At 49.3% G+C, this 17,341-nt stretch overlaps 2 protein-coding genes across 3 annotated transcripts; one reads left to right on the forward strand and one right to left on the reverse strand.

Annotated features, from left to right (window-relative positions):
• The first annotated feature begins 682 nt into the window (after positions 1-682).
• On the forward strand, positions 683-12,647 carry PSMD13 (proteasome 26S subunit, non-ATPase 13). 2 transcript variants are annotated; one of them, XM_022565271.3, is made up of 13 exons: positions 689-854; positions 2,506-2,584; positions 4,454-4,488; positions 4,572-4,627; positions 4,859-4,902; positions 5,088-5,174; positions 6,132-6,303; positions 8,787-8,866; positions 8,947-9,072; positions 10,611-10,673; positions 11,261-11,341; positions 11,526-11,642; positions 12,204-12,647. In XM_022565271.3, exons 1-13 carry the CDS (start codon positions 760-762, stop codon positions 12,297-12,299), a joined length of 1,131 nt encoding a protein of 376 aa, XP_022420979.1. In that variant the 5' UTR covers positions 689-759; the 3' UTR covers positions 12,300-12,647. The 2 variants fall into 2 exon arrangements, with proteins under 2 accessions (XP_089770356.1, XP_022420979.1); XM_089914230.1 differs by lacking the exon at positions 11,526-11,642 and having other exon boundaries at positions 683-854.
• A 370-nt stretch (positions 12,648-13,017) lies between these two features.
• On the reverse strand, positions 13,018-14,660 carry LOC111170285 (cytochrome c oxidase subunit 8B, mitochondrial-like). Its single transcript, XM_022565274.3, has 2 exons — positions 14,550-14,660; positions 13,018-13,278 (listed from the first exon to the last, which is right to left on the reverse strand). Exons 1-2 carry the CDS (start codon positions 14,658-14,660, stop codon positions 13,177-13,179), a joined length of 213 nt encoding a protein of 70 aa, XP_022420982.1. The 3' UTR covers positions 13,018-13,176.
• Between the last annotated feature and the right edge of the window lie 2,681 nt (positions 14,661-17,341).

Below are 17,341 nucleotides of genomic sequence, written 5' to 3' on the forward strand. Positions count from 1 at the left end.
GCCCTTATCACACCCTCGCGCTCTCTTTCCCCACCTCCAGCGCGCCCCGCCCCTCTCGGTGCACCCTCGCCCCGCCCCAGCGCGTCCTTACCACACCCTCGCGCTCTCTTTCCCCGTCCCCCAGCGCGCCCCGCCCCTCTCGGTGCACCCTCGCCCCGCTCCCGCAAGCCCTTACCACAGCCTCGCGCTCTCTTTCCCGGCCCCGGCAGCCCAGGTGGAGGTGGACGGAAGGTGGGGCCGGTTTCCTAGTCTGATGATCTCCCTCCTCTGGGACCCGAGACCAAACCAGGAACCTGCATTTCTCTACCCTCGCTCCCACCTTTTTTCAATTGAGATGGCGATGATAACTAACACTTTGGGAGTGCTTTCTATGGACAGACATGATATTTATACTTAGTCCTCGCAAGCCACTACTAGGAAGGTAGTATTGTTATCATCCCACTTGAATCGGGAACACTGGGTCACAAAGGCCGAGGCCACACAGCCAGTCAATGGCTGGTTCGACCCAGGCGCCCGTACTCTTCAATGCCAGAGTAGCACGGCCAGCTGCCAGGGGATTCCGGTACAAACCTTGAGGAGAACTCTGCCCGAAGGAAATAGGCACGGTTACCATGACAACCAGGAGCGCCCCACGTCGCGTATGGCGTTCCCGGCCTGCCCCGCGCGACGCGGCGCCGGAAGTGAGTGAGCACTTCTGGCAGCCCTACCCCGCGGCCTGGCCGTCCCCGCAGTACCGCTGTCCCGGCGTCTTCTCCCGTCATGAAGGACGTACCCGGCTTCTTACAGCAGAGCCAGAGCTCCGGGCCCGGCCAGGCCGCCGTGTGGCACCGTCTGGAGGAGCTCTACACTAAGAAGTGAGCGCCGAGCCAAGGGGACCCGGGCGTTCTGGGATGGGAGAGCGACACGGAGTGGGTACGGGGGAGGCCCGGGACCTTGATGGACTGAGGGCGTTCAGACCCGTGTGGAGAGAGTGGGGACAGGCTAGACCGAGGAGGTGCGCTGAGGAACCCGGAAGGCAGGGCCGACGAGGGAGCGGGGTGACATCCCACAAGGACCGAGGAGGAGAGCCATAGGCTGGGTTTTGGGATCTAGGGTTCACTGCCTTCCAGACCGAGGGGCTGTGACTGAGGCTTCGAAACTCCCCTTCCTTCTGGTCTTACGAAGACGGTTCAGGGCTATGATTTTACCTCTTGATTCCAGTCAAACAAGCAAAACATCCTTTCGGGGTCAGGCTGCCATATATTTTGTATAACAGATAACGGTGTCTTGTCCTTAGCTTTGTCATAGTGGCACTGTAGCTGCAGTTATCTTTCTCGGCAGTCTGGAGCAGATAAACCAGAGGCCAGTGCAGTTTATTTTTTTTTTCCCCTGTTGATTCTGCCTCAGGTTACACGGTGGGGTGCAACCACTTCTCCCCTCTCCCATGGCCCATACTTTTTATTGCATTTCATGTTGGGCTTTGTGCCCCTAGAGACGTCTCAGTTTTGCTTAGAAACAGGGTGAATTTCAGAACAATTAAATTGTCAGTTGATGAGCAATAACCTCTTTTTAAATGAATCGAATGAGTTGCTGGCATTGGTTTAGTGATGTTCCATAGAAAAATACACCTCTTGTAATACCTCCCTGTTAACAACCCTAGCTTTTAGCATAGTGCCTCTCACATGGATATTCAGTATGTGTTGGTTTTTTTGTTTTTGTTTTTGTTTTGCGGTACGCGGGCCTCTCACTGTTGTGGCCTCTCCCGCTGCGGAGCACAGGCTCTGGACGCGCAGGCTCAGCGGCCATGGCTCACGGGCCCAGCCGCTCCGCGGCATGTGGGATCTTCCCGGACCGGGGCACGAACCCGTGTCCCCTGCATCGTCAGGCGGACTCCCAACCACTGCACCACCAGGGAAGCCCTCAGTATGTGTTTTGATGATGTTCAGCAGCCTTCTGCTATTAGCAATTTTTGAGAGAAAATTCTTAGTTTTTGGCAAATAATTGCATGTGTAGCACTTTGTATTTTTCAGAGCATTTTATTTGCACTCTTAGAAATCAGCCTTTGGTTTCAAGTGTGCTATGTCATTGTTCTAGAGGCTTTCTGTATTAGCTCATTCAGTCCTTCATCCTGTTTAAAGATGAGGAAGCTGAAGCTCAGTTTAAGCTCCTTCCCTGAGATACTCAGCTAATAGGTAGAAGAGCCAGGAGTTCAAATTAGGCATGTATGATTCCAGAGTTCTTGTTTCCAGTCAAGCCTCTCAATAACGCTTTGAGGTAGTCTGGAAAGGTGTTCTCCATTCATAGCTGAGGAAACTGAGTCTTAGAGAGGCTAAGTGATCTCAGGGTGACATAACCACTGAGTAGCAGAGCCAGGGAAAGAACTCAGCTTTAAAACACATCTGCTTTAGCATTCTTGTATTACACAGTAGAGACTGGTTAGTATTTGTTATTTGATAGGACCATCAAGGGTGAAGATGTCTGTGACTGACGCTAGGTTATAGGTCTTAAGAGCCTTGTGTTTTTCAGGTTGTGGCATCAGCTGACACTTCAGGTGCTTGACTTTGTGCAGGACCCATGCTTTGCCCAAGGAGATGGTCTCATTAAGGTAAATGATTTGCCATGCTAGGTCAGAGTATATAACTGTGTTCAAGTACTTTTTAAAATAATAGGTGGGCTTTACGATAATAATATATATATATATATATAAGCCTGTTCAGCCACCACTTTTTGTCAGGTGCTGTTTGTTCTGAGTGCTTTACACATTTACTCATTCACTTGTAACAGCATTGGGAGATAAGTACTACTGCTGTCCTATTTCTGTCCTATTTTTTTTTTTTTATGTAGAGGCAGACACCAAGAGATTAAGTGACTTGCCATAGATCACAGCTAATAAGTGACAGAAGAGGATTCAAACACAGACATTCTGGCTTCTTCTAAAATCCCAACCTAAAATGCTCTCTCTTAGCATGCCCCTGTATCTTATTGTTTATAGATTTTTTTTTTTAATTATTTGGCTGCGCTAGGTTTTAGTTGGGGCATGAGGGATCTTCGTTGCCACGTGCGAGATCTAGTTGCAGCATGCGGGCTCTTAGTTGCAGCATTCGGGATCTAGTTCCCTGACCAGTGTTCAAACCCGGGCCCCCTGCACTGGGAACGCGGAGTCTCAGCCACTGGACCACCAGGGAAGGTGGACAACTGTTATAACTGCCGTCACTCCTCTTCCCTCTCCCCCACTGGCGCTGCTTGTTTGCCCGAACACTTTGTCCTGGCAGTGTGGAAGATGTGCTTCGCTGGGGGACGGGAGGCTTGGGGGGGGAATGCCGCTTAGTATCATGCTGCCTCTGTAATAGAGCACTTCTAGAATTTTGTCAACAGAAAAATACACTCTCTGCCCCAGCCTTTCCCAGATTCCCTGACAAACCCACCCCCACCCCAGATTTGTTCACTGGTAGCCTACTCTTTGAAGTCTTTCCTGACATCTCTCCTTGTTGTCTTTCTCTTGGATTCTGGATGAATCAGAGGAACTGATTCATGCATTGGAACTGCAAGCTAGTTCATAACGGTAGCTTGAATTATTTGCCCTGAATACATTACTTTATATGTGCTCACAGTGAAGCTTACCACTTTGTTATTCCACCATCTGGGCTTCTAAGATTTTCTTGTGGTTTATATCTACCAGTTTGACATTTTACTACTCAAAGGAACTTGTAATCGTCTGTAAGTCTGGAGATTTTGCTGGGCATGCTGTCTTCTGGAATATGTGGGAAAATGATAAATTAGAGCTGTCTTAATATTTGTTCCCTAAGGTTCTGTATCATTGTTATGGATAATTCATAATTGTTCGTCTCTCTTCTTTGGCTTCTTGTCTTTAAATCACTTTCTACTCATAGCAGAATATTTGCAACCTCTCTCATTGGCTGCTCCAGCTATGTGCTTTTTTCTTTGCTTTTTAACTCACAGTGTTGTCACTTATTTGTTTGCAAGTCTCTCTTCTCTACTAGGCCAGAAGCTCCTTAAAAGCTCAGCTTTTGTCTTATACATTCTCTGTCTGTAGTGCCTAGCAAAGGGTCTGAGTAAGTGCTCAAATGTTTGCCGAATGGCCAAGCTATTTGATAATGAGACGTAATTAGCCTGCCACCTTCTGACCTCTGTCAGGTTAGTGAACCTTTCAGACTGATAGTCTGTTTACTCAGCATACTTTGGAGGACGAATAGAGAAGTTGGTCTTCGGGAGATTCTCACAGGGCAGGGTTCTAATTCCCAAAGATAGAAAAAAAAAAAAAACCATAGCTTTCTTCAGTAATTGATTGGTGATCATTTATGTGAACTTAATAAGCCCCAATATGGGTCTTCTGTCATTCAGCAAACATTTACGCAATGCCTGCTGCGTGATGGGCATCACGGTAGTGTCTGAAGTTTTGCTTCTGCCGAGTGAAAGACGTCCTGTAATTACTCTCCATGTTTTGGTTCTACAGCTTTATGAAAACTTCATCAGTGAATTTGAACACAGGTAAAACTCTTTTGTCAGTTTTTGTTTTTGAAAATGGATGCATTGATATTTGTTGACACTCAAAGATGTGGTTTTTATTTCAGGGTGAATCCTTTGTCCCTGGTAGAAATCATTCTTCATGTAGTTAGACAGATGACTGGTGAGTCTCACTTTGTTTCATAAAGGAATAGATCCTAATGGTAATTTAAATGATCTTGAAGTATAGGTTATTTGAACTTTTGCATTTCAGTAGAAAATGTAAAATTCTAAGTTTTGTATTTTATGGTCTAAACCTAAAGATTATCCCACCTAAAAATGTCCTGGTTGGTCGAAACTAATCTGTAAAGATACTCTGTAGGTGGTTCTTCTGACTTTGTTCTCTCTTTTCTAGATCCTAATGTGGCTCTTACTTTTCTGGAAAAGACTCGTGAGAAGGTAAATGTGAAGTTTGAGCCAGATCTTTTCAAATATGTTTGACTTATAGTTTGTGTCTGTGCTTACTGTTCACAACTCTAGAGACCAGTGTGTCTCTAGTCCTGCAGGTTAAATCAGTGTACAGATACCTTCCTTGTTAGTCTGCTGCCCACAGTTCTGAGGCTCCCTTGTTTCTGATTCTTTAGGTGAAAAGTAGCGATGAGGCAGTGATCCTATGTAAAACCGCAATTGGAGCTCTAAAATTAAATATCGGGGACCTACAAGTTACAAAGGTGAGATTGCCGCAGTACAGATTTATCGTTGTTTAAAGTTGTAGTGGGCAGAAATCCTATTTTTCTTCTTTATTTATTTTTAAATAATTTTAAATTACAAGAAAGTTGTAAACATAGCAAAAGAACTCTCCTTTACCCTTACCTCAGACTCCCATTGTTGACATTTTACCACTTTGCCTTGTCGTTCTGTGTGTATGTGGTTTTTTTTTTTTTCTTTTCAAAACCACTTAAGAATAAGTTGTTGATACGATGCCTGTTGCCCTTAAACAGAGTTCTCCCCTGTGTGACCACAGCCCACCCATCCAGCAGGAGCCCACACAGCCTCCCGTGGTCCACAGCACGTGGGTTCTCGCCATTCACCATTGACCCAGCCCTTTCTGCTTCCTAATTATCACTGTTGAAGATTCATGTCTGTGTTTATGCCTTTCTTACTTTCATTTTAGTGTAATTTTGGGGATAGGTGTGAGTATGGATAGCAGACCAACTTCTGTGGTCAGTGCATCATACAGGCACTCCCGACGCTCCATACCTTCAACACTTGGTATTTTCAGGCTGCTCAATTCTTACTGATCTGTTGAGATGAGATGGTATCTCACTGAAAGTTTACTTTACATTTCTTGATTACTGATTACCACTCTGCTCATGTCTCCACTTCTATAAATTGCCCGTTTTATCTTTTCTTTTGCCCATTTTTCTGTGCTGCTTATCTTCTCTTGATTTTTAAGAGTTTTTTACTTAGCCTTGGTCATATTCCCCTATGGGTTGCATGTGCTTTAAATATCTTTTCATAGTCTATAGCTTGTCTTTGTTCTTTTTTCTGTGTTTTGGATGAACTGAAGTTTTCCATTTTAACGTAGTCAAATTAGTCATTTGTGGCTTTTGCTTTTCATCTTGTCATATGTTACTTGAAAAATGTTTCAAGTTACAAAGAAAGGCAATTTCACTTCCTGTGTGTAGGAAACAATTGAAGATGTTGAAGAAATGCTCAATAACCTCCCTGGGGTGACATCCGTTCACAGTCGTTTCTACGACCTCTCCAGTAAATACTATCAAACAATCGGAAACCACGCATCCTACTACAAAGATGCGCTGCGGTTTCTGGGCTGTGTTGACATCAAGGATCTGCCAGGTAACGTGGCCAGAAAGTCCATGTCACACTAGGAGCTCACTCACACGACATAGCAGCTGTGACATGCCTGAGGCAGCCAATCTCAGGAATTATTCAGATGTGTTCATTCCTTTTAGAAGAAAGTCCATGTGGCGGGAAGAGTTGTTTAAGCTTCGTTTCTGCATTGTATTTGTCTTCAGCGTTTAATTCAGGTGAAAATGAGGCTCGCGCCTCGTAGCCCTTTTACTGCCCCTTCTCCAGGTCTCTGTGTTCTCTGAGTCAGAGGCCTCTGTGAGAAGGACAGTGATGCGGGTGCCTTAACCCCTCGCAGGATGGAGGGCACGGTGAGATCCCTGAACCTGGGACTCTTGTCGTAAAAACTGAAATGCTGGACCCAGGGGAATAAATTATGGAATTTTCAAGGGTTTGAGGGTGGAAAGAAAAGTGGCCAGTGACTTTTGGGAAAAGTGCAAAAGGAATATGTGTTTAGAAAAGAAATGTAGCCTATTTCAGCATATTTTAGATGTTTTCCACAATATACTGTTGAAGTAAGGGACCAGCCACTCCTAAAATGAAATGTAGCCTGTTTCAGCATATTTTAGATGTTTTCCAGAATATACTGTTGAAGTAAGGGACCAGCCACTCCTAAAATGAAATGTAGCCTATTTCAGCATATTTTAGATGTTTTCCAGAATATACTGTTGAAGTAAGGGACCAGCCACTCCTAAAATGAAATGTAGCCTGTTTCAGCATATTTTAGATGTTTTCCAGAATATACTGTTGAAGTAAGGGACCAGCCACTCCTAAAATGAAATGTAGCCTGTTTCAGCATATTTTAGATGTTTTCCAGAATATACTGTGGAAGTAAGGGACCAGCCACTCCTAAAATGAAATGTAGCCTGTTTCAGCATATTTTAGATGTTTTCCAGAATATACTGTGGAAGTAAGGGACCAGCCACTCCTAAAATGAAATGTAGCCTGTTTCAGCATATTTTAGATGTTTTCCACAATATACTGTGGAAGTAAGGGACCAGCCACTCCTAAAATGAAATGTAGCCTGTTTCAGCATATTTTAGATGTTTTCCACAATATACTGTGGAAGTAAGGGACCAGCCACTCCTAAAATGAAATGTAGCCTGTTTCAGCATATTTTAGATGTTTTCCACAATATACTGTGGAAGTAAGGGACCAGCCACTCCTAAAATGAAATGTAGCCTGTTTCAGCATATTTTAGATGTTTTCCAGAATATACTGTGGAAGTAAGGGACCAGCCACTCCTAAAATGAAATGTAGCCTGTTTCAGCATATTTTAGATGTTTTCCACAATATACTGTGGAAGTAAGGGACCAGCCACTCCTAAAATGAAATGTAGCCTGTTTCAGCATATTTTAGATGTTTTCCAGAATATACTGTGGAAGTAAGGGACCAGCCACTCCTAAAATGAAATGTAGCCTGTTTCAGCATATTTTAGATGTTTTCCACAATATACTGTGGAAGTAAGGGACCAGCCACTCCTAAAATGAAATGTAGCCTGTTTCAGCATATTTTAGATGTTTTCCACAATATACTGTGGAAGTAAGGGACCAGCCACTCCTAAAATGAAATGTAGCCTGTTTCAGCATATTTTAGATGTTTTCCACAATATACTGTGGAAGTAAGGGACCAGCCACTCCTAAAATGAAATGTAGCCTGTTTCAGCATATTTTAGATGTTTTCCACAATATACTGTGGAAGTAAGGGACCAGCCACTCCTAAAATGAAATGTAGCCTGTTTCAGCATATTTTAGATGTTTTCCACAATATACTGTGGAAGTAAGGGACCAGCCACTCCTAAAATGAAATGTAGCCTGTTTCAGCATATTTTAGATGTTTTCCACAATATACTGTGGAAGTAAGGGACCAGCCACTCCTAAAATGAAATGTAGCCTGTTTCAGCATATTTTAGATGTTTTCCACAATATACTGTGGAAGTAAGGGACCAGCCACTCCTAAAATGAAATGTAGCCTGTTTCAGCATATTTTAGATGTTTTCCACAATATACTGTGGAAGTAAGGGACCAGCCACTCCTAAAATGGTTAGTATAGTTTCAATTGCTGCATCTCAAGAAAAATGTATTGGAAAAAGCAACTAATGTGTCAAGAGAATAAGGGAACAGAGTTCTAGTCAAAAGAAGCTAAATGTGGTGGCTTGAAGGTAAATAAGAAGTGGTGCTGCTTCCCACGCAGGCGAGGGGATGAGGGGCACACCCGCCAGGCAGCAGACAGGCTGAAAACGTATAGTTCGGTGAAGATAAGCAACGAGTGCCTTTCCCACAAGAGCCATTTATGTGGTTCCAGGTATGATCTAAGTCAATCCAATACTTTAAAAGAGATGGCTAATCGTAGGGCTTTGTAATATAACCATTACACAGAACAGTTTCTTTACATTTTATGTGAGACTTCTAAAGCCAAACGGGACTAATTCTCGTGCCTGGCGTGTAACTGGAGCTGTGTTGTTGCCGTAGTGTCTGAGCAGCAAGAGAGAGCTTTCACGCTGGGACTAGCAGGACTTCTTGGCGAGGGAGTTTTCAACTTTGGGGAGCTGGTAAGTGGGCCTGGGGTGCAGATTCCTTAACACAGGGGACACTGTGACTTTTTGTCAGCTGACCGTCTCCGTCCTCACAGCTCATGCACCCCGTGCTAGAGTCACTGAGGAACACTGACCGGCAGTGGCTGATTGACACCCTCTATGCCTTTAACAGCGGCAATGTAGAGCGATTCCAGACTCTGAAGACCGCCTGGGGCCAGCAGGTCAGTCACAGGCGGGGCTGGCGGAGTTCATCCGTGTGTCCGCTGTCTGTTGAGTGCCTTCCCTCTACACGCCACTTTGCTCTCATTGAGCAGGTGGTTCGGTCGCTGATTAGTTGCTGTGGTAACTCAGTTACTGTGGCAGTGCTCAGGGCCACAAGCAGAGAGAGCTTCCCCTGTGTTGGGTGGAGGGGGTGTGACTGAAAGCGTCCCCAAAGAAGGACTGCTCTGTGTGTGACCTTAGGAATGAGTAGGAATTAGCTAGTGACGAGTATGGAAGAGCATATGCTCAGCAGAGGGAGAGGAAGCTTTCCGCATGTTGGCAAAGTGAGATAGGGCGCGTGGGGCTAGAGCGCGTGAGTGACGAGAGAGTGGGGAGATCATGGGGTGGGGAGGGGACAGGAGCAGAGGTGCGGGGAGTGGGGGGAGAGGGGTCTGCATGGGGGAGGGGCCGGGGAGGGAAGGAGCCTGTGTTGAGTGGGAGTCAGTGAGGAGAGCACTTAACAAGGATTTGAAGTTTAACAGTAAGGTTATTCTTTTTAAATGAAATTATTAGAAGCAAATAATTACTAAAATGTTAATGGTGATAGGAATTATGGTTGTGTTATAGTCTTTGTACTTTTCTGGAACTTTCCATCTTCTCAAAGTTCAAGGTGAACTTGTAGGACTCACACATAAGGGCACAGAGTAGATAACAATGGGCTGTGAAGAAAGCAGATGCAGCCAGCCTAACGAGGCCTGTGTGTTGGCGTCTCAGGAAGGTGTGCCACTCAGAAAGAAAGACGGCTGGCACGGAGATGTCAGGAAGAGTCAGAACTTGAGAGGTGCTTGCCAGCAGTATCTGTCCAGGCAGCAAGAGCTCGTTCAGGGGGAGGGGCCCTTTCTGAAGAGCTTGACTTGTCCACAGCTGTAGCAGAAGTGTCGCTGTCAGGGCTGCCCGTGTCGGGGTCTGAGCTACTAAACGTCTGAATCAAGGAAGCCGCTCTCCACTGTTTGGCTCTGTGCTCAGCAAATAGCCTTTAGACACAACTGCAAGGAGATTGTACAGGTTGTGCAGAAGGTGCATTCTGGTTCTCATGACAGTGCCACTTTTCGTGACAAATTAGTAACTTGCTCTTTCAGTTCAGAACAAGTCTCTGGAACTCCAGCGGTGTGTCCCTCAGAGGCCCCATTGACACCCAGCTGACTGAGCAGGCAGTGCACCCAGACCCGCTCAGGCGTTGGCTGTGCCCTCCCTGCCTTTCCTCGCGAGGAGCCCTTCTGCAGCACCTGCATACACCCTGTGGCCCTGCTCCCTGGTGTTGGTGACAGCAGCACAAATCCTACCTTGTAAACTCCTTGTCTTGGAAAATCCTTAGGCCTTCAGCTAAGCACTCTTCTAATGATTTCCTGAGAAAAGTGAAGTTCAGATCCCTTGAAGCAAATAATGAGCCTCAGTGATCTAAAGTGTTTGGACCTGCCCAGTTTCTTTTTGTTCAGTTGACGGCTGTAGAAAGAATTTCAAAGCCAGGTCAGGTAACTGGTACCGTTTCGCTTTGCAGCCTGATTTAGCAGCCAGCGAGGCCCAGCTTCTGAGGAAAATCCAGTTGCTGTGTCTCATGGAGGTAAGCGAGGCCCCGCCCACTTCCAGGCCCTCGGGCGCAGCCTGAGCTGGGCTGCTAGCTCTCCTGTCCCGCACCCTCTCCAGCACCTTTCCTCTTCCTCTGCCACCACTTGCTTTTTTAGTTTGTGTTTGGCTCTCAGCTTAGATGACGCCGCCTCCGAGAGGTATTCCCCGACCACCTGCGCTACGGGAGCTGCCACCTCATTGCGCTTGCCGTTCTTTGCATGCTCATCCGGTTTCCCACAGTAGAATTTAAGCTTCTTGAGAAAAGGGACTTTGTGTTTCTAGTTCCCCATGGAATTCCCAGCTCCAGGTACAGCCCTGGCACATGGCAGCCTCAAGTACTTGTTCAGGAAACGAATAGTGACTCTTGTAGAAAACTACCATAAATCGTACTTCACATTCTTATCTAGGAATTGAAAGCTTAGTGAGATAAGATATATGACTAATATTAAGAAAGTTTTAGTATGTGTGGTACTGATAAGGTCTATATTTTCAGAGCAAGTATTGACAGACATATCCCTTATCAATCAGTTCTCTGACAATCTTTTTCTGGAAAAATAGTTAATAAACAAAAATTTTTTTCAGATGACTTTCACACGACCTGCCAATCACAGACAACTCACTTTTGAAGAAATTGCCAAAAGTGCTAAAATCACCGTGAACGAGGTAAAAAGTTCTTAGACTCGGGATGGTGCAGCAGCAAAGCTGCTCCTCGGGGGCGGTCAGGACTCCTGTGTGAGATCACAGAAAGAAACTGCTCCTCGTTCCCCTCGTGTTTCACAGCCGGCGGGGTCCGCAGGTACGTGCCTGTGGGCACCAGGGTGTCTTACACGACCCCCTCTCTGCACAGGTGGAGTTGCTGGTGATGAAGGCCCTCTCGGTGGGGCTGGTGAAAGGCAGTATTGACGAGGTGGATAAGAGGGTTCACATGACCTGGGTGCAGCCCCGCGTGTTGGATTTGCAACAGGTGATGTGCTTGAAATACATAGTTCAGCTTTGCGGGTGTTTTGGGTTGTATCTGTGCTGCCTTAGTTTCATTTGGATGGAAGCCATTTAGGAAGAAAGCATTATTAGACAGGAGATTTCGGAGAATGAATTACTGCTCTAGGGACTAAGGGCTTTTCAAAGAACCTAATTGAATGCAAGCTTGAGATTTGAGCCCTGCATTTAAAGCGTGTCGTGAGAACAGTGCTGGTTGTGCTGTCGTTTAATCTTTAATTTGGTGCTCTGATCAAATACTTTCCTGGTTCCGTGATTTGAGCTCATATCCATCTTATTTATATTTGCTGGAAATTTAATCCTGTGGATTTCCTCTATTCTTGCCTGTTTTGTTTCACGCAAGTTTTTCCTCATGTCCTTCTGATAAGAATTGGCTGGGATAATCCCATCTCACACACCCTGCTTTCCCAGCTCTGATGTCCTTTTTATTAATGCTGCCCGAAAGGATTAGCTGGAAATTTAGGACTGCCCCATCAGGTGCTGTGATTCCCAAGGGCCTTAACACACGTGTGTCCTGGTTTGCCCTCAGATCAAGGGGATGAAGGACCGCCTGGAGTTCTGGTGCACCGACGTGAAGAGCATGGAGATGCTGGTGGAACACCAGGCCCACGACATCCTCACCTAGTCTCCCCTGCCCTGACTTGTATGGAGAGGTGTTTCACGGCTGATAAAACTGGCAGCTGAGAAGACCTGCCTTTAATTGGGGGTGGGGGTGGGATTCAGTTTGGAGTAGGGACTGTTGTTCTTGCTGTGAAGACTGTCACAGAGCACTGTCATCGATGGGGGTGCCCAGCCACAGGCAGACGCCTCCTTTGTGGCTGTCACCATAGCCTGCAGTGGGGAGGAGCCGCCAGGCTCAGTGATGAGGTAGCAGGAGTGTGGGCCCCCCGCCCCCGGAGTCACAAGGGGTAGCCCTAGTGTGCAGGGGGCCACTCCAGGGTTGGCCTCCATTACATCACCTGTGTGAACATGTTTTCCAGCGTGGTTTGAGAATGTTTCTATAACTAATGCCTTGCTCTGTCCTTTTCGTGGTTCTGTTTCCTTAGGCTTAGTGTCCAGGTCAAGCCTATGCCTAAAGTGATTAAAAAGCAGGAGATGGAACCTAGGGAGGGCTTGGTGGGGATTTGGCCTTGGTTTTCCTCACCGTCTGCTCTGAGGAAAGGGCATCCCTGCCCACACAGGGCACAGGGCAGAGCCAGAGCAGAGGGCGGTGGGCACAGCAGCCAAGGAAGCGAGTCCTGCCTTTATTGTTGCTCAGAGAGACATGGTGTCTATTCCTTCTGACAGGTGTCTACCCCATTGCCACCTAGTTGGCAGCTTCTGTGGCCTGAGTGCCCGGGTGCTGACAGGAACCAGCCCGCAGACAGCCGGGTGCTGGGCGTCGGGGCGGGCGGTGCGGGGTGGAGATGCACATACACGAAGAATCACCAAGGAAACGTTAGGAGGAAGGATGGTTTAATCCGATCTTCCAGTCTGTGCCTGGAGCGGTGACCGTGAAGCCTTCATTCTATGGAGCTCTTCTTGTAGCTCTCCAGGTGGTACATGACCCAGCCCGCGGGGATCAGGAAGCCGAGGAACATCACAGAGAGCCCGATGGCCTGTTCCTGGGTTGAGAAAACGCGTGAGTCCACTAGGCCCAGGCTGACTGCCTCTGAACCTGGGGCCTAACCAGAGCAGGGTGGAGAGCTAGACAGGCTGCCCTGGACCCTCGGCCCAGCCGTGTTCATGCCGTCTGCCCCAGACAGACTTACCGGGTGTCAGGTGGAGAGACCTGCAAGGTGTGAGCAGTGACCCCTGCGGTCATGAGGGAGGACAGCCTACTGGGCTCCAGTCTGTAGGTGGGGCCTCTCATCACAGCCCCACCCCCTGCCCAAGAGCCTGGCCTGTGCCTGTGCCTTGAACTCCTTCCCACCAGGCATTACGTGCACCCTCCCTTCCGGTCACCTGCGGACTGCGTGTCAGGCATGTGTTAAGTTGCTGAGTGGCGGTCCTGTTTGAAAGCCTGGGTGGGATTCCCTGTGTGTGTGTGTGTGTGTGTGTGTGTGTGTGTGTGTGCGCGCGCGCGCGCGTACACATGCATGCATGTGTTCAGAGGCCGTCCCACCCGGCACCCTGTGTTCTTTCTCAGTGACTGCACCCTCAGAGCCAGGCTCTGAAGCGCCAGCTATATTTCACCTTCATTGTTTCTTCCTGAAACAGCCTGGACCAGTCGCCCTCCCCCTCCCCCAAGTGAATCAGACACCAGGTTGGAGACCAATCCTTCCTTTTGACTTTCACTCCCAGAGGTTTCAGAGCGACGTTTCCGGAACAGGGACAGTTAGGCTGTGTTCAGTCCTAGTCCTATGACCTTGGGCAGATGACCTTCGAGACCTTGGTTTGTTTATGCTTAAAATAGAGATAGTTGTTGACTCTCCTGGAGCTCCAGGGTCACAGACTTGCATTTTCACCTGTACTCTCACAGACCCTCAAACCAGCCCACTCTTTCCCTTTAACGGGTTGTAAACGAGCTGCACTGAGCGCCCTCCAAGCCCAGCCGTCAGCACCACTGTTTGCCAGACGGCAAGTAGGGGCCTGAGAACAGAGAGCCTCCCACCCCCCAACTGACTCTGCAGGCTGCCTTGGGAGTCTGGCCTGCAGGTGATGGCTGCAGGGACCCCTTTCTTGGACTTGGGACACTGTTGCTGCCAAGGGACTGAGACCTAGCACCAGGATCCCCTCTACAAGCAGGCCTGAGAGGACACCCCTCTCCCCTCTGTGTCCTGCCCCAAACCCACCTCATCCTGAGAACATCTCAGGACTGCCCACTCCCCCTGCCCAGGTCAGGCCACCCCCCCCACCCCCGCCTTCCATGCCCCACTGCCTTGGCGGGACCTACCGTTGGAGAAGTGGGTGTTCTGGCCGGCTTGTCAGAGATGTGTGCCTTGGGGACCACCCAGCCCCCCAGGGGTGCTTTCAGCAGCCTGACGGCGGGAGCCAACCTCAGCATGCTTGCGGGGCCGAGCTCCTCCCTAGCCCAGTGAAGTCCCGGTGTGCGCTTGGCATGGCCTCTGCTCACTTGCTTGTTGGGGCTTTTTATAGCTCAAGGAGGCAGCCGCAGCTGTCCACTCCTGTCACAGGGCTTGGCAGGAGACCTGCTTGGAACTGGGAGAGAAGGGGCCTCAGACCAGCAGCCTCCAGGCCCAATCCCTGCTGTGGCCCCTCTCCACCCGATGCTGGTGCCTTAGCCTGGGAGCCCTTCACTCATGTTTTCATGTGTTTTCAAGTCATGCAGGCCCTGATCAAACGATGTCTCCTCAGACATGTCTTGTTTTAGCTGGCGTGTCAGCCCCACAAGGTCAGGGACTGGTGTGCTCACCACGGAGTCTTTGGGGCCTAGATCAGGTTTTCAACGTTGGATGGACGGATGGACAGGTGGGCAGCTAGGAGGCTGAGTGGTGTCGGGGCTCTATGCCAGGCATTGGGTTAGACTGGAGGAATGCAGAGTCGAATCAGACATGACAGGAGACTGCGGGATCACACTCCACCGTCAGAATGACTAAGAGGTTATCGGTGAAAGTGATAAAGGCCACATCCCAGAGCGTGCTCCTCAGCTGTCTCCAGACCAGATCAGCGTCGGGGCGAGCCCAGGAGCCAAGCAGCAGCAGGACATAATGAGCACGTCAGTCCTAAGCCCGCAGACTCAGCCACAGTCTCCATCCTCACGAAGGATGATCACACCCGAGTCAGCCTGTTGGCGAATCGGTGATGTGACTACATTCCGCAAGGAACATCACCTTACCTTGCCCTTCCCTAGAAACCACGCTTGTTCTAAATGCGGGACTCGCTTCTGGGCTCCCAGCCCCGCCTTCCAGGGCCCCAGCCTGACTGTCTTCCTGTGACTTGGTTTCCCAGGAAGGAGCCAAGTCCTGGGAGGCCGGAGGTGGGAGTGTGTCCTGAATGTTAATTCAGCCACGCTGGGCCTCGGTGCCAGCCTCAGGCTGTCGGGGGCTCTCCCCCTCCTCTCGAAAAATCCCGTCCACCTGAACCTTTAATTATAGCTTTGGGGTCCAGTTGGGGATAAGGCTGTGGATCAGAGGGTCAGTCGCCCGGCCTGCGGTGTTTCTTCTTTCACAGATAAGACCTCCCGCCCCCCTCACGCAGGCCTGGCTCTGAGGCAGGCCTCCTTCTCCACCCATCCCGGCTTGAGTGGGGTGGGCCTGTAGGCGGGGGTTGGGCAGCAGAGTGCCCGCTGTGCTCCGGGGCGTCAGCCCCAGTCTAGCAAGCAAGGCCCTGGCCAGCCCAGCGCTGATGGGTGAGGCCTGGGTGAGCACCAGGACCGGGGAGCTGGGGGCCGCCCTCCAGGGGAGAGAGACTTCGCAGGCCTGTGCTCAACCTAGCCACGCCAGCTCCAGCCCCTTCACGTCCACCTCCCTCTCACCAACCTTTCCAAGCGCAAACCTGCCCTGCTCGCCTCCCATTCATGCAGCTTCTGGGGCTCCTACCACCCATGGCAGTCCGCTTCAGGCCACACCCCAACCGGGTTTTTAGTCCCCAGAACCAAACTCTCTGCAGATCCCTGCTGCCCGCACCCACACCCAGGCTGCCAGGGGTGGGAAGCCTGGCCCAGCCTCTCCCTCATGCCCACGGCCGTGCTGACCGCCCCCCCCCCCGCCCCCCCAGAGTGCAGCCCTGTGTACTGGACCAGCCTTCTCCACTGGGGTCTGCCTTTTCCTGGAAAGAAAACGATGTGCCCCATGGAGAAAGCAGTGGTGGCCAACTGGCGGTCACATTGAATAAGGTAGTGAAAGGCCCTGGGGGTGCAGGGTGGGGACGAGGGCCCCCTGTAACAGCTGGACAAACTGAGCCATGGAGAGGGAACAGGGCTTGGGGCTAGCCAGGCCTATTCTGGCCTGTCCTGGACAGGTTGGGGTTAGCAAGAGCTCTCCAGGGCTCTGGTGGACAGAAGTGTCCCTCCTTCATCCTCAGCACGTATCTATGGATCCGGCTCTGATCTAGATCTAGACCCTAGACCTGTCCCTGCTGCCCATGGGTGGGGAGAGGCGGGGATGGGGGGTAGACCAGCCACCGTGCACACCCTCCCCTGCAAAGCTGCGAGGCCACCTGGAAGGTCTAGAGTGGACACTGTGGACACATGGCACCACCCTGTGTCCACACTCGGAACCACAGAAGCTCTTGACGAAAGGCACTGACCGTGTGGCACCGCCCTCTGCAGCAGGCATTTTTAGCATCAAGGACCCAGAAAAAATGCACACAAATGCAAACATTCGCATCTTACTTTTATCGCATTGGAAATCTATTTTCACCACATAAAATGCAGGTTCTCAAAGTGTGGTCTGTAGACCAGCAGCAGCAGCATCACCTGGGAACCTGTTAGAAATCAGTTAGAAACTCCAGGGTGGTCCCAGTCATCTGTTACAAGAAGTTCCCCCACCCAGGGAATTCTGACGCACAGTCAAGTTTGAGAACCATTTTCATGTCATATAAAAACTTTATGCTTCATAACTTCATTCAAAACTAAATGAGCACTTTCCGAAAAATTAAAATCTCATCCAGGTTGCAAAACTCAGCCCCCTCCTTTAATCTACAAAAACACACTTCCGCTAAGTGCTTCTTAGGTTTTGCAGAATTTACAGAAACTGAAGCTCATGGGTAGAGACTCTGAGAGGC

This window comes from Delphinapterus leucas, chromosome 7 (assembly GCF_059928025.1).
Source record: "Delphinapterus leucas isolate spDelLeu-1000000601 "Yukka" chromosome 7, BTC_Dleu_Yukka2, whole genome shotgun sequence".
NCBI classification, from domain to species: domain Eukaryota; kingdom Metazoa; phylum Chordata; class Mammalia; order Artiodactyla; family Monodontidae; genus Delphinapterus; species Delphinapterus leucas.